The sequence below is a fragment of the Gouania willdenowi genome, chromosome 8 (assembly GCF_900634775.1).
Source record: "Gouania willdenowi chromosome 8, fGouWil2.1, whole genome shotgun sequence".
Taxonomy (NCBI): domain Eukaryota; kingdom Metazoa; phylum Chordata; class Actinopteri; order Blenniiformes; family Gobiesocidae; genus Gouania; species Gouania willdenowi.
Window position 1 is genome coordinate 5098671 of NC_041051.1, and position 12536 is coordinate 5111206.

Sequence of the window (12536 nt, forward strand, 5' to 3'; positions counted from 1 at the left end):
TATGTGTCGAAGTGTCCTTGGGCAAGACACTGAACCCTAAGTTGCTCCCAGTGGTCGACTAGCGCCTTGCAATGGCAGTCCTGTCCCACTGGTGTGTGAATGTGAGAGTGAATGGGTGAATGAGCTGATATGTAAAGCGCTTTGAGACTGTGGTGATAAAGCTCTATATAAAATCAAGTCCATTTACCATTTACCATATGTTTGCATCTCATAATTACGACTTTCTTTCTCATAATTATGACTTTCTAGCTCATAATTATAACTTTATTTCTCATAATTATGACTTTCTCACATAATTATAACTTTATTTCTCATAATTATGACTTTCTTTCTCATATTTATGACATCTTGTTTTGTAATTATGACGTTCATTCTCATAATTACGACGTTATTTCTTATAATTATAACTTTTTAACTCATAATTCTGACTTTCTATCTCATATTTACGACTTTCTCATAATTCAAATATTTTTGTTTTGTTTTTTCCAACAAAGCTATCACATGTCAGTGGTGAGCACGCACGCATGCAGCTCAGTCGGGAAGTAGAGGCACTTCCGCCTTCTTAGCACTGCTCCAGTCACTCACTATACAGACAGAGACACAGACAGACAGAGAAACAGACATACGCTATGGGGGCGGCTCGGGCTCTCCGTCGCTTCTTGGCTCTGCCTGCGGGATTTTAACACTGACCTCACCGGTTCAGTCATGCTCAGTCACTCTGCGGTGGTTAAAGAAAAGTTGTGAATGATCCACTTTTTCCACGTCTGCTTTAATGTCTGGAAGGTAGCGTAAAGTTTGGAGTCTGTGGGATCGCAAACTTCTGGAAAGAACATGAAGAAACAATTCAACCGCATGAAGCAGCTGGCCAACCAGACTGTTGGAAGGTGGGTGTTTCATTATTGACTTATATATACATTCATCATCTATCTGTGTGTTCACTCGAATCTCATACAGTGCTTTATTAGACAACTCATCATAACTGTTAATAGTTAAAATGTAGCGGCTACGTCCTTCATTGCAAATACTTTGTCACCTTTTTTCCTTCAGGTTCTGCTTTAGAAATGGTTTTGGGCACAACTTAAATGTGTGATTGTATTATATTTAATGATTTATTTTTATTTTTATTATTATTATTATTATTTCTTAAATCTTTATTCCTTGGGGTGCTACTTCAGATGTGATTATGGGCACAACTTCCTGTGTGATAGGAAAGGTAGCATGACTCATTCAAAACAATAAGTTTCTTTTTTTCCCCAGTGTCCTGAGTGTATGACAGCTGTTTATTTTCATGAGATATGGTGATTATAATAGTTTTAACCAAGGGTTTCTCAACCTTGGGGTTGTGACTTTATGTGGGGTCGCCTGGAAATAAAATGAGGTTGCCTGAAATGTCTAGCAATGATAAAATAAGAATACATTATTGAATAAAACAGTATTTATTTATTTTTTTCGATCCATTTTGCGTAATAAAAAAGGCAGTGGCTATTCGTACGGTTACTGTATCAATATACCGACATTCTATCCGTAAGCAGCACACCTCATTGGTCAGTTTAGGTCATGTGATAGGTCATTCATTGGTCAGTTTAGGTTGCGTGACTAAGACTAAACTTTACCCTAAACCAAACGCTAACCCTAAAAGGTGTTGCGATATTGGGATATAACCTAACCCTAAACCCTAAACTTAACCTTACACCTAACCCTAAACCCTAACCCTAACCTTACACCTAACCCTAACCCTAAACCTTACACCTAACCCTAAACCTTGCACCTAAACCTAACCTTACACCTAAACCTAAAACTAACCTTACACCTAAACCTAAACCTTACACCTACATCTAAGCCTAAACCCGAACCTTACACCTAACCCTAAACCTAAAAATTGTTGCGATATTGGGTTATAACATAACCCTAAGGCGCTACGTACGTGTACTTTGGTAACAGTAGCAATAGCACCGGGGATTGTCCGTATGGCAACCGTACAAATAGACACTTTCATAAAAAAAAAAATACACACCACAGAAAGCTCAGAGCTTTAATTCATTTTTTTTTTTTTTTTCAAATTAAAACACTACACACAATCTCAAACAAATGTATAAATCTAGTTCAAATGAAATGTAGTGTAAGAATTTTTGAGCTGGCACATGTCATGACTTTGTGCACTAATTCTTACTACTCTGTATTTGTAACACACTATAACAAATATGATCAAGAAAACTAATTTTAGAGATTAAAAAAATTCTCTGGGGTCGCCAGAAATTTGTCACATAAAATGGGGTCTCGACCCGCAAAAGGTGTTAACCTTTATCTGCAGCTCTTATTGTGAAAAGTGTTGATTCATTTCCCTCGTATTTCACTCTTTAATCCTACACAAAGTAGCAGGAATGAGGTGGAAGGCTACATGGCTTTATTAAATGCATTTTATTTGGATTTTCTCACAAAATTTAATTTTAAATGTCTGAAGCTGCTAGCTTAAGCAAGTTAATACATAGATTAACAGTAGATCAATAATAAGAAAAAATGATAAATGTGGTTAATAAAATTATTTTAATTAGCATCAAACTGTGAGCCAATTATGGCCATTAGAAGAAGACAGTCACACACATTTGATCTAGAGTTAACTTAATGTCAACAAACTAACATGAAAAATATAGGGTAGTTTAATATGTAAAACATGTATAAATAATAATATCACTGTTTATCACATGAGGATCTATAGAATGATTGTTATTCTTCTGTTGCTATTATATAATAATTATATCTTTGCAAAAATATCTGGAACAATGATATTTGTTCCAAGTATTTTCATTTAACAACTCAAAATGGATTAATCCAATATTTCAATTCAGAGAAAAAAGTAGAACAGTACTTCTGACTAGACCTGGGCAATATATCGACATTCAAGATGTATCAAGTTTTGTATTTTGGTGATATAGAAAATTACACAATATTGCCTATATTGATGTATTTTTATATTTTAGTTTATTTTGTATTAAAATACTTTTAGGGTTTTAGAACAGCATTAAAAGCACAGTTTGATGGATTAATGAGTGCGTCCTAACCCAGATCTTCCCCTAAACAAGCCACACTACAGAACTCACTCACACATGCTGCCCCCTATAGGAGAAAAAGCTAAAAGTGGCACATACATACTGTGCAGCTGTTTGTTAATAAATGCGCCCGTGTGGCATTCTACATCAGGAAATTTAACCTGAGGTTTTATCTTTCTGATAAAACTTAATTTGATTTATGATTATCGAGATTTTATCGTATATCAACATTTTAAGAAAACATATTGAGATGAGTTTTGGTCCATATTACCCCGCCCTAGTAATAATATCACTGTTAATCACATTAGGAGCTGTAGAATATTTTGCTTTTCTTCTTCTTTTTGCATGTTTTCCACACAAATGTTTCAGATCATCAAACAATTTTCAACATTAGTCAAAGATAACAGTAAAGTAAACACAAAATGCAGTTTTTAAATTAAGTGTTTTATTAACGAGGAAGAAAAAAAATCCAAAGCTACATGGCCCTGTGTGAAAAAGTGTTTGCCCCCTAAACCTAATAACTAGTTGGGCCATCCTTAGCAGTAACTACTGCAATCAAGCATTTGCGATAACTTGCAATGAGTCTTTTACAACGCTGTGGAGGAATTTTGGCCCACTTATCTTTACAGAATTGTTGTAATTCAGCCACATTGGAGGGTTTGTTGTTGTTGTTGTTCTTCTTCTTCTTCTTCTTCTTCTTCTTCTTCTTATGTACACTAGTTAAAATCGCTACTCCTCTGTTATTTGTGAACGAATCGGGCTGAAATTTGATAGGTATAATCTATGGATGTGTACGCATCAACGCTCGGAGCCCAATTTCTGATTGGGGGCCCCAAATAAAAAAAAAACAAAAGTCGATTTCTCATTCATTTGCGTGTCAAATATTACGGAGGAATTCATCGGAACACAGTTCTGTCATATATTGTTTCAAAGGCAATTCAACGTGGATTTAAGTTTTACATTGCGCAATTTCATTTGTTTTACTCAGCGGTCAGAGTCATTTCACTAAATTCTTGGGAAATACGTGGTATTTGGCGCGGAGACATTCCGCGGGCCCGGCTGTAGTTCATCAGAACTTGTTTATACCAGTACTTCTAACAGAAGTTGGAATAGATGGCACTTTACTACATGAAAAGTATCCTTCAAAATAAAAGTACTGAATTAATTATGTCCTCTTAAATGCCCCACAAACCACTTATGGATCCCAACCCACCAGTTGAGAAAATCTGCTTTAGTTTGCACATTATCAGTATAATAGAAGCTTTGAAAGCAGCTTAACGTCTAAAACATGCAGTACTGTGGTCCTCGACGCTGGCAAATAATGTGAATAATAAATAATTGAATATAAAGATAGAGTATGTGTATCAGCTGCCTATAGGCCAATGTCTAAGTGGCTTTGAATTGCTCCCATACATTGCTCCACATGTTGTGTAAGAGCAGTAAAACAGCAGAGAATTGCAAGCACGCACACACCCACTTTACATCACTGTTAAGGTAATATAAAATCGTCAGTTTGTAGCTTGTAACAAGTGTCGTTCAATAATCTAAGGACGTTTATTTTCTTTTTTTAAACTTTTATTTAAGAGGTTTAGCATTTTACATGTCACACAGTAAGACATAAAGCCAGGCACAAATTATACATAAAAATACAGTACTTAGTCCAGAGTTAATCCTAAACACAAGTAAACCTGGATAAACCAAAAAACAACAAAATAAACACTAACAACTAGAATATTTGCATTTCATGAAGAAACTGCAAGTGAGGATGCTGGTGCTATCCCGCATTAGCTTAACATTAGCATTGCATTCGCTTAGTATTAACCTAGCATTAACTTAGCATGAGCTAGCTTTAGCATTAGCATAGTATGAGCACTAATCTAGCATTACAGTAGCATTTAACCTAGAATTAACTGTAATATCTGAACATGTTAAAGGTTGAAAAGTTTTTTTGCATAGATTTGAAGGTAAAAAGTAAACATCAAACTTGTACAATAAATATTCGTTGAGACATTGTAATCATTGGAGTTCTTATTATTCTTGTTCCGCAACTCCTTTGTCCTGGAAATACTCCGAGGCTATTAATGCAGCACTAATGACAAATATGTCATCTTACAGAGGCAATGTCAAGGATGTGCAGTTTACCTTTTTTGAGCTAAAATGTCAAGGTCAAGGTTGCATCAAGTGTCAACATTTTTCCAAATCTCTATGAATATTTATCGTACAAGTTTGATGCTTACATTTATGAAAAGCTCATCGCAAGTGGAATATTTTATTTAATTGCACCAAACCTACCAGTAAAAAGATTGGTACGGGTCAAAGCTCATGATGTCCCACCACCCGCAGAGGGATCTGTAGTGGTCGGGTGCAGCTAGGACTGGGTGGCGGTCCAGGGGGAGTGCCTCAGCGGCCCGGTCCGCATTAACAGCTTCTGGCTGTTGGGAGGTGGAACGTCACCTCGCTGGGGGGGAAGGAGCCTGAGCTTGTGCGGGAGGTTGAGAGGTACTGGCTAGATATAGTCGGACTCACCTCCACGCACAGCTTGGGCTCCGGATCCCAACTCCTGGAGAAAGGCTGAATGCTCTACTTCTCTGGCGTGGGCTTGCTTATTGCCCCCCGTTCAGTCGCCAAGTGTTGGAGTTCATCCCAGCGAACGAAAGGCTACGCCTTCGGGTTGGGGACAGGTCTCTCCGATCTGAACCCGAGTTGTGTTCTGTTATTGGACTTCTGTGCTAGTTACAGTTTGTCCATAACGAACACCATGTTCGAGCTCAATGGTGTCCATAAGTGCACGTGGCACCAGGACACTCTAGGCCGGAGGTCGATGATCGACTTTGTAGTTGTATCATCTGATCTCCGGCCACATGTCTCGGACACTCGGGTGAAGAGAGGAGCTGAGCTGTCAACCGATCACCACCAGGTGGTGAGCTGGATCCGCTGGCAGAGGAGGAAGCCGGTCAGACCTGGCAGGCCCAAATGTGTTGTAAGGGTCAGTTGGGAACTTCTGGTGGATCCCCCTGTCAGTGGGGTCTTCAGTTCCCACCTCCAGATGAGCTTCTCCCAGATCCAGAGGGAGGTTGGAGACATGGAGCCCGAGTGGACCATGTTCTCCTCCTCCATTGTCGATGTGGTCGTTCGCAGCTGTGGCCGTAAAGTCTCTGGTGCCTGTCGCGGCGGCAATCCCCGAACCTGGTGGTGGCACCTAAAAGTAAGGGATGCCGTCAACCTGAAGAAGGAGGCCTACCTGGCCTTGTTGTCTGGTAGGACCCCGGAGGCAGCTGAGAGGCACCGGCAGGCCAACTGTGCTGCAGCCATCGCGGTCGTAGAGCCAAAAACTCGGGCCTGGGAGGAGTTCGCAGAAACCATGGAGGAGGACTATTGGTCGGCCTTGAAGAGATTCTGGCAAACCGTCTGGCGCCTCAGGAGGGGGAAGCTGTGCTTCACCAACACTGTTTACAATGCAGGGGGGGAGCTGCTGACCTCAACTGGGGATGTTGTCGGGCGGTGGAAGGAGTGCTATGAGGGACTCCTCAATCCCACTGTCACGTCTTCCGACGAGGAAGCAGAGGCTGGGGACTCAGAGGCGGACTCGCCCATCACTCGGGCTTAAGTCACCAAGGTGGTTGGAAAGCTCCTCGGGGGCAAGGCTCCGGGGGTGGATGAGATTTGTCCTGGGTACCTTAAGTCTCTGGATGTTGCAGGACTGTCTTGGTTGACACGTCTCTGCAACATCACGTGGCAGTCGGGGACAGTGCCTCTGGATTGGTAGACCGGGGGGGGGTGGTCCCTCTCTTTAAGAAGGGGGATCGGAGGGTGTGCTCCAACTACAGAGTGATCACACTCCTCAGCCTCCCCGGTAAGGTCTACTTCAGGGTGCTGGAGAGGAGGATCCGGCCGATAAACCTCGGATTCAGGAGGAACAATGCGGTTTTCATCCCGGTCGCGGCACACTGGACCAGCTCTATACCCTTCATCAAGTGCTTGAGGGTTCGTGGGAGTTCACCCAACCAGTCCACGAGTGCTTTGTGAACCTGGTGAAGGCGTTCGACCTTGTCCCTCGTGGTGCCCTGTGGGGCGTGCTCTGGGAGTATGGGGTCTGGGGTCCTCTGCTAAAGGCTGTCCATTCCCTGTATGACTGCAGCAGGAGTCTGGTTCGCATTGCCGGCAGTAAGTCAGACCTGTTTCCAGTGCATGTTGGTGCCCTTTGTCACCTGTTCTGTTAATTACTTTTTTATGTAAGGATGTATTGATATCGGATATCGGTCCGATATCGAGAAAACGAATATTGGATTTTATCGGTCTGCATCTAAAATCACACGAATGCTCCGGTTTATAAATAAATAAATAAATAAATAAATAAATAAAAATACACCTTGAACTTTTGCACATTTTGTCACATTTACAACCATAATAATTATTTTGAATTTTTTATTGAAAGCTCACACACAAGTAACAGACAACTGTGAAGTGAAAGCAAAATGATACATGATTCTGTTATTTTTCAAAAAATAAAAAACCGAAAAGTTGGGCATGCACAAGTATTCATACAGCATGAGTTAATACTTTGTTGAAACCCCTTTTGCCGCAATAACAGCAGCAAGTATTTTGGGGTATGACTCTACAAAATTTGCACATCTAGAGACAGGAAGTTTAGCCCATTCCTCTTTACAAAACAACTCAAGCTCTTTCAAATTAGATGGAGAGCATTTGTGAACAGCAGTTTTCAGGTCTTTCCACAGATTTTCTATTGGATTTAGGTCTGAGGGGTATTCCATAAAGGAAGGTTAACAAACTCTGAGTCTATCCATAAACTCTGGGTCAACATACCCCGCGATGGGAAACTCTGGGTATCGGATTCCATTACAGCTGGTATGAAGTGGGTCAATCAACCCTGAGTATGTAAACCTTGGGTTACTTACGTGCACGCGTGCGATAAAAAGCCATCATCAATGGATCGAAGATGAGTCGAGCTGCCATGGCAACCACCTGGAAAATAGTGATTTATTTACCCCAATGGGTGAAATAAGCCGGTGTTTGAGGAATATGAGCCTGTTCTAAAGGTGTGTTCAGTCTTCAGTGATTATAGTGGCTTAAATCATCCGTAATTAGTCACACTTTTTGGTCGCTTCACTTTATTGCTTCAGTGATGTGACGAGCGGGTAATAATATGAATAAAATGTGTCTGAGGAGATGTGTCAGCAGCATAGGATGGCTGCATAGAGAGCCCTCCAGTTACACTGGATATTAAAACAGTAAATGCCGCTTGATATTGCATCATTTATATTGATTTTTTTATGTAATATTGTCGCCGGAGTCATTCAACGTCCTAAAAAATGTCACAAAAAAACACTGAAGCGGGACGCGAACCCGCAACCCACCCCTTTAACTGTATAACAATATAAAACAACAATCGAGCCTTAAAAGTGGATTCATTTAAATTATCGTCTCCTTCTTTATATTATCCACAGGTTTGTATTCAGGGAACTTTACTACAGACGTCAGCAGATGTTTTAATGCAGATCAACCTCAACCTACATCCACAATGTTATAAAGAAAACTACCGTTTGCACACACACAAAAAAAAAAAAAAAAGTAAAGCAACACAACACTAGTAATGATGTGAGCACGTCTGTGGTGTGTAACGTTACTCATGTGATTCAGAGAAGAGTTAAGGTTCATTAAAGTGTTCAGAAATGGTGTTCAGGTGGGCGGAGCCAGGTAGAAACCCAGGGTTTCTTTGATAAAACCTGCCAGCGACCAGGTTTATTTCACGGACAATGTTGCCATGGTAACATACTCAGAGAAGAACATACCTCGCGTTTAGGAATGGGATACTCAGAGTTTCCCTCATTTGAGCGTGAACATACTCAGAGTGTGAACATAACCCGCTTTATGGAATACCCCTCAGGACTTTGACTGGGCTATTCTAACACATGAATATGTTTTGTTTTAAACCATTCCATTGTAGATTTAGCTTTGTGTTTAGGGTCATTGTCCTGCTGGAAGGTGAATCTTCACCCCAGCCTCAATTTTCTTGCTGACTCGAGCAGGTTTTCCTCCAAAATGTCCCTGAATTTGGCTACATCCATCTTCCCAGCTATTCTTACAATCTTCCCAGTCCCTGCTGAAGAAAAGCAGCCCCATAGCATGATGCTCCCCCTACCATATTTGACACTGGGGATGGTGCACTCAGGACGATGAGCAGTGTTAAGTTGGTGCCATACAAAATGTTTTGCATTTGGTCTCATCTGACATGGTAGCTGTGTCCCCCATATGACTTCTGGCAAACTCCAAACGGGATTTCTTATGGCCTCCTTTCAATAATGGCTTTCTTCTTGCCACTTGTCCATAAAGGCCAGATTTGTGTAGAGTACGACTGGTAGTTTTCCCATGTACAGATTCTCCCAGCTCAGCGACTGTACTTCGCAGCTCCTCCAGAGTCATCTTGTGGCACTTGGTTGCCTTTCTGACCAGTGCTCTCCTTGTTAGATCTGTTAGTTTAGGTGGACGGCCGTGTCTTGGTAAGCTTGCAGTGCTGCCATATTCTTTCCATTTCTGAATGATGGATTGAACAGTGCTCCGTGAGATGTTAAAATCTTGGGAAATCTTGGTATAACTTAACGCTGCTTTAAACTTCTCCACAACTTTATCCCTGACCTCTCTGGTGTGCTCCTTGGCCTTCATGATGTTTAGTGACCAATACACTCCGACCATAGCTCTGAGGCCCTCACAGAACAGCTGTATTTATACTGAGAGTAGATTACACACAGGTAGCCTCTATATAATCATTAGGGCAAGGTGTGAACATTCAGCAGTCATTATGAATGTTTTAAAGGCAATTTAATGCACTCAGAAAAAAGCTGTATGAATACTCGTGCACGCCCTACTTTTCACTTTTCTGTTTTTAAAATAATAACAGAATCATGTATCATTTTACTTTCACTTCACAGTTGACAAACCTGACAAAATGTGCAAAAGTTCAAGGTGTATTAGTACTTTTGAGAGGCACTGTATATCCATAGATGACTGTGGTTCACACTTTAACAAAATAGGTGGTGACAATGCAGCAATAGGCCTTCACACTCTTGGTCAGATCCCACATCATCATATCAACAACGTGTGTGTGGCGTTACTGGGAGAAGGAGAAGTGATGTCGGCCGTGTAGGAATATTTTACCATAAACTCAAACAAAGACGTTGCAGCTGAGTGCAACACTTGTCATGCACAAGTTTCCCGTGGTGGCACACAACCCGCAAAGTTTAATACGACCAACCTCATCGCGCATTTGAAGCAGCAGCATTTGAAACAGCGGGAGGATTTTTGCAAGACCACCGAGGCAAAGAAACAACAAACCTCTGGCTCCTTCACTTAACCAACGCTGGCCGAAGCATTTGCAATGCGTGACAAACTCTCACGGTACGGCAAAAAGCCACTGGCTATATCAGAAAAGATAGCCCAGTATATTGTGCTCGATGACCAGCCCCTGTCGGTGGTGAGTAATGTTGGGTTTAAAGTTTAAACACTTATATGAGTACCTCGAGCCTCGCTACATTATTCCTAGCCGCCACTACCTTGTTGACAAAATGATCCCCCAGATGCATAAATAAGTTAAAAAGTGTATTGCCGCACATGTGGAGAAAGCTAAAGTTGTTAGCTTCACCATTGACATCTGGAGCTCAGACCATCCACCACTGTAGGGTCCTATAAAATCTGCATTAACGGAATCACGGAATCGACCAATGAAGACGTTTAAATGTGGAAATGGACAAATATGGCATGAAATGCCGTCACCGTGGTGCAAAGAACGTTTTTTATGGGGAAATGTTTCCAGGGACTGCTTATTTCTGCTTATTGCACCACCCTCTCTCCTCCTGTCCTGGTTGCATTAAACTCATCTTAAACAACCACAAACACCCTCTAAAACAACGCAAATCATCACTGACTCCTAAATATAGAACCTCTAGTGCCAGTTTAACTTGGCTGTGCCTGTGAAGCTTTGTCCGTGTTTTGTGTAGCGCAACAGCGCTCCGTGAGAAAGTGATCAGCTTTAATCATCTTCACCTGCTCCGTGTTAGAACTGTTATGCCTGGCTAACTAAGAATAACTCAGTCCGTGCTGTCCTTTAGGTCTTTTTATTCCAGCTTTTTGTTTGTATCTTTTCGGTTCACATTCACAGTAAGCAAGCTACCTCAAGTGCAACCATTTCAGTGGGAACTTCCGCTTTACAAAATAAAAGTCAGTTGGAGCAACGTTATTAGAATGTTACATCTCATAAGAGCTACAGTAAAATGCATGTTGAAATAATGAATTAATGAAAAAGTATACACAATAATGAAAACGATCAAAGTTTATACTTAATTGATTTTTTTTTTTTTTTTTTTTTAAATTAAGCAAAGAAAAATGTAATATTTTTTTCTATTTAGAGAGTACATGGCTTATTAGCCAGAACATTGTTTTGTTTTGTTGTTTTCCTAAAAAAGACGTTTTGTTTTCTTTTGTTTTTTAATTTCAGTATATTGCATGGTGTTACTTTCATCCTGACTATGGGGGACAAAAGTAACTAAGTGTCAGGATGGGGTTTTTATTTTGGAGGGCAGGCAGGAAATCTTGGCCTTCCTCCCAACAGCCTTCTCCTGCTGATTGGTCTCCAGCTGCAACTGATTAACTGCTGGGTATAAATGGGGAGGCTTTGCTTCAGGTCAGTGCTGGGGCATTTACTGTGGTTCTTCTACTATGTTTTCACCTGTGATTTGGGCTCGGTTTCATGGCAGTAATTTCTGGATTGACAGTGTTTTTCCCCTGCATTTGGACATTCTTACCCTCGCTCTGTGTTCTTGGTTTGCCTTTTTGTGTTTTTGATTACCTCTGCCTCCCTGGACTGACCACCTGTGTACCGAATCCCTGCTTGTCTGACAATGCCTTGAGGAACAATAAATATTGGAATAATGCACCTGAGCTCCGCCTCCGTCCCTGCATTTGGGTCTGCACCTACACATGTCCATGACACAAAGTGCAACATCTAGTCAACGTCAAATTCCACATTACACAGAAGATAGGATAATTTAAATTAGGTTAATTTAAACTAGGTTGATCAGAACTTAATCATTAAACCTGCTCAGATTCAGTAAACCATTGATCCCTGAGAGGAAATCAGGTGACATTAATGCTGTTCTCATACATCTTTATATGACATATAAATAATTAAAAAGGAGAAATCAGAATAATCCATGACACTACAACTTATATCTACCTTTTAATTGTGTGTACTTTTTTTTTGACATACATTTTTGTTTAATTAATTAATTTTTTTCAAATTTATTATTTTTTATTTTGTTTCCTCACAGGAGTTAAAAACTAATATTTTCTTTAAAAAATGATAAATATTTCTAAAAAAAAAACCGGAATTTAAAGAAATTAAAGTGGAAAAATTGGAATTTGGAAAAAAATAAAATGGATTTTATAGGGCCCTACAACTGTCCTTATTGAGTCCAG

The 12536-nt window shown here is 40.5% G+C and overlaps 1 protein-coding gene across 1 annotated transcript in view; it reads left to right on the plus strand.

The window, feature by feature from the left end:
• The first annotated feature begins 557 nt into the window (after nucleotides 1-557).
• Nucleotides 558-12536, plus strand: part of arhgap17b (Rho GTPase activating protein 17b) — a 58540-nt gene continuing 46561 nt past the window's right edge. The window contains exon 1 of the mRNA XM_028454866.1: nucleotides 558-884. Within this exon, the coding sequence (XP_028310667.1) occupies nucleotides 832-884 (53 nt within the window). The 5' untranslated portion in view covers nucleotides 558-831. The remainder of the gene's footprint in view (nucleotides 885-12536) is intronic.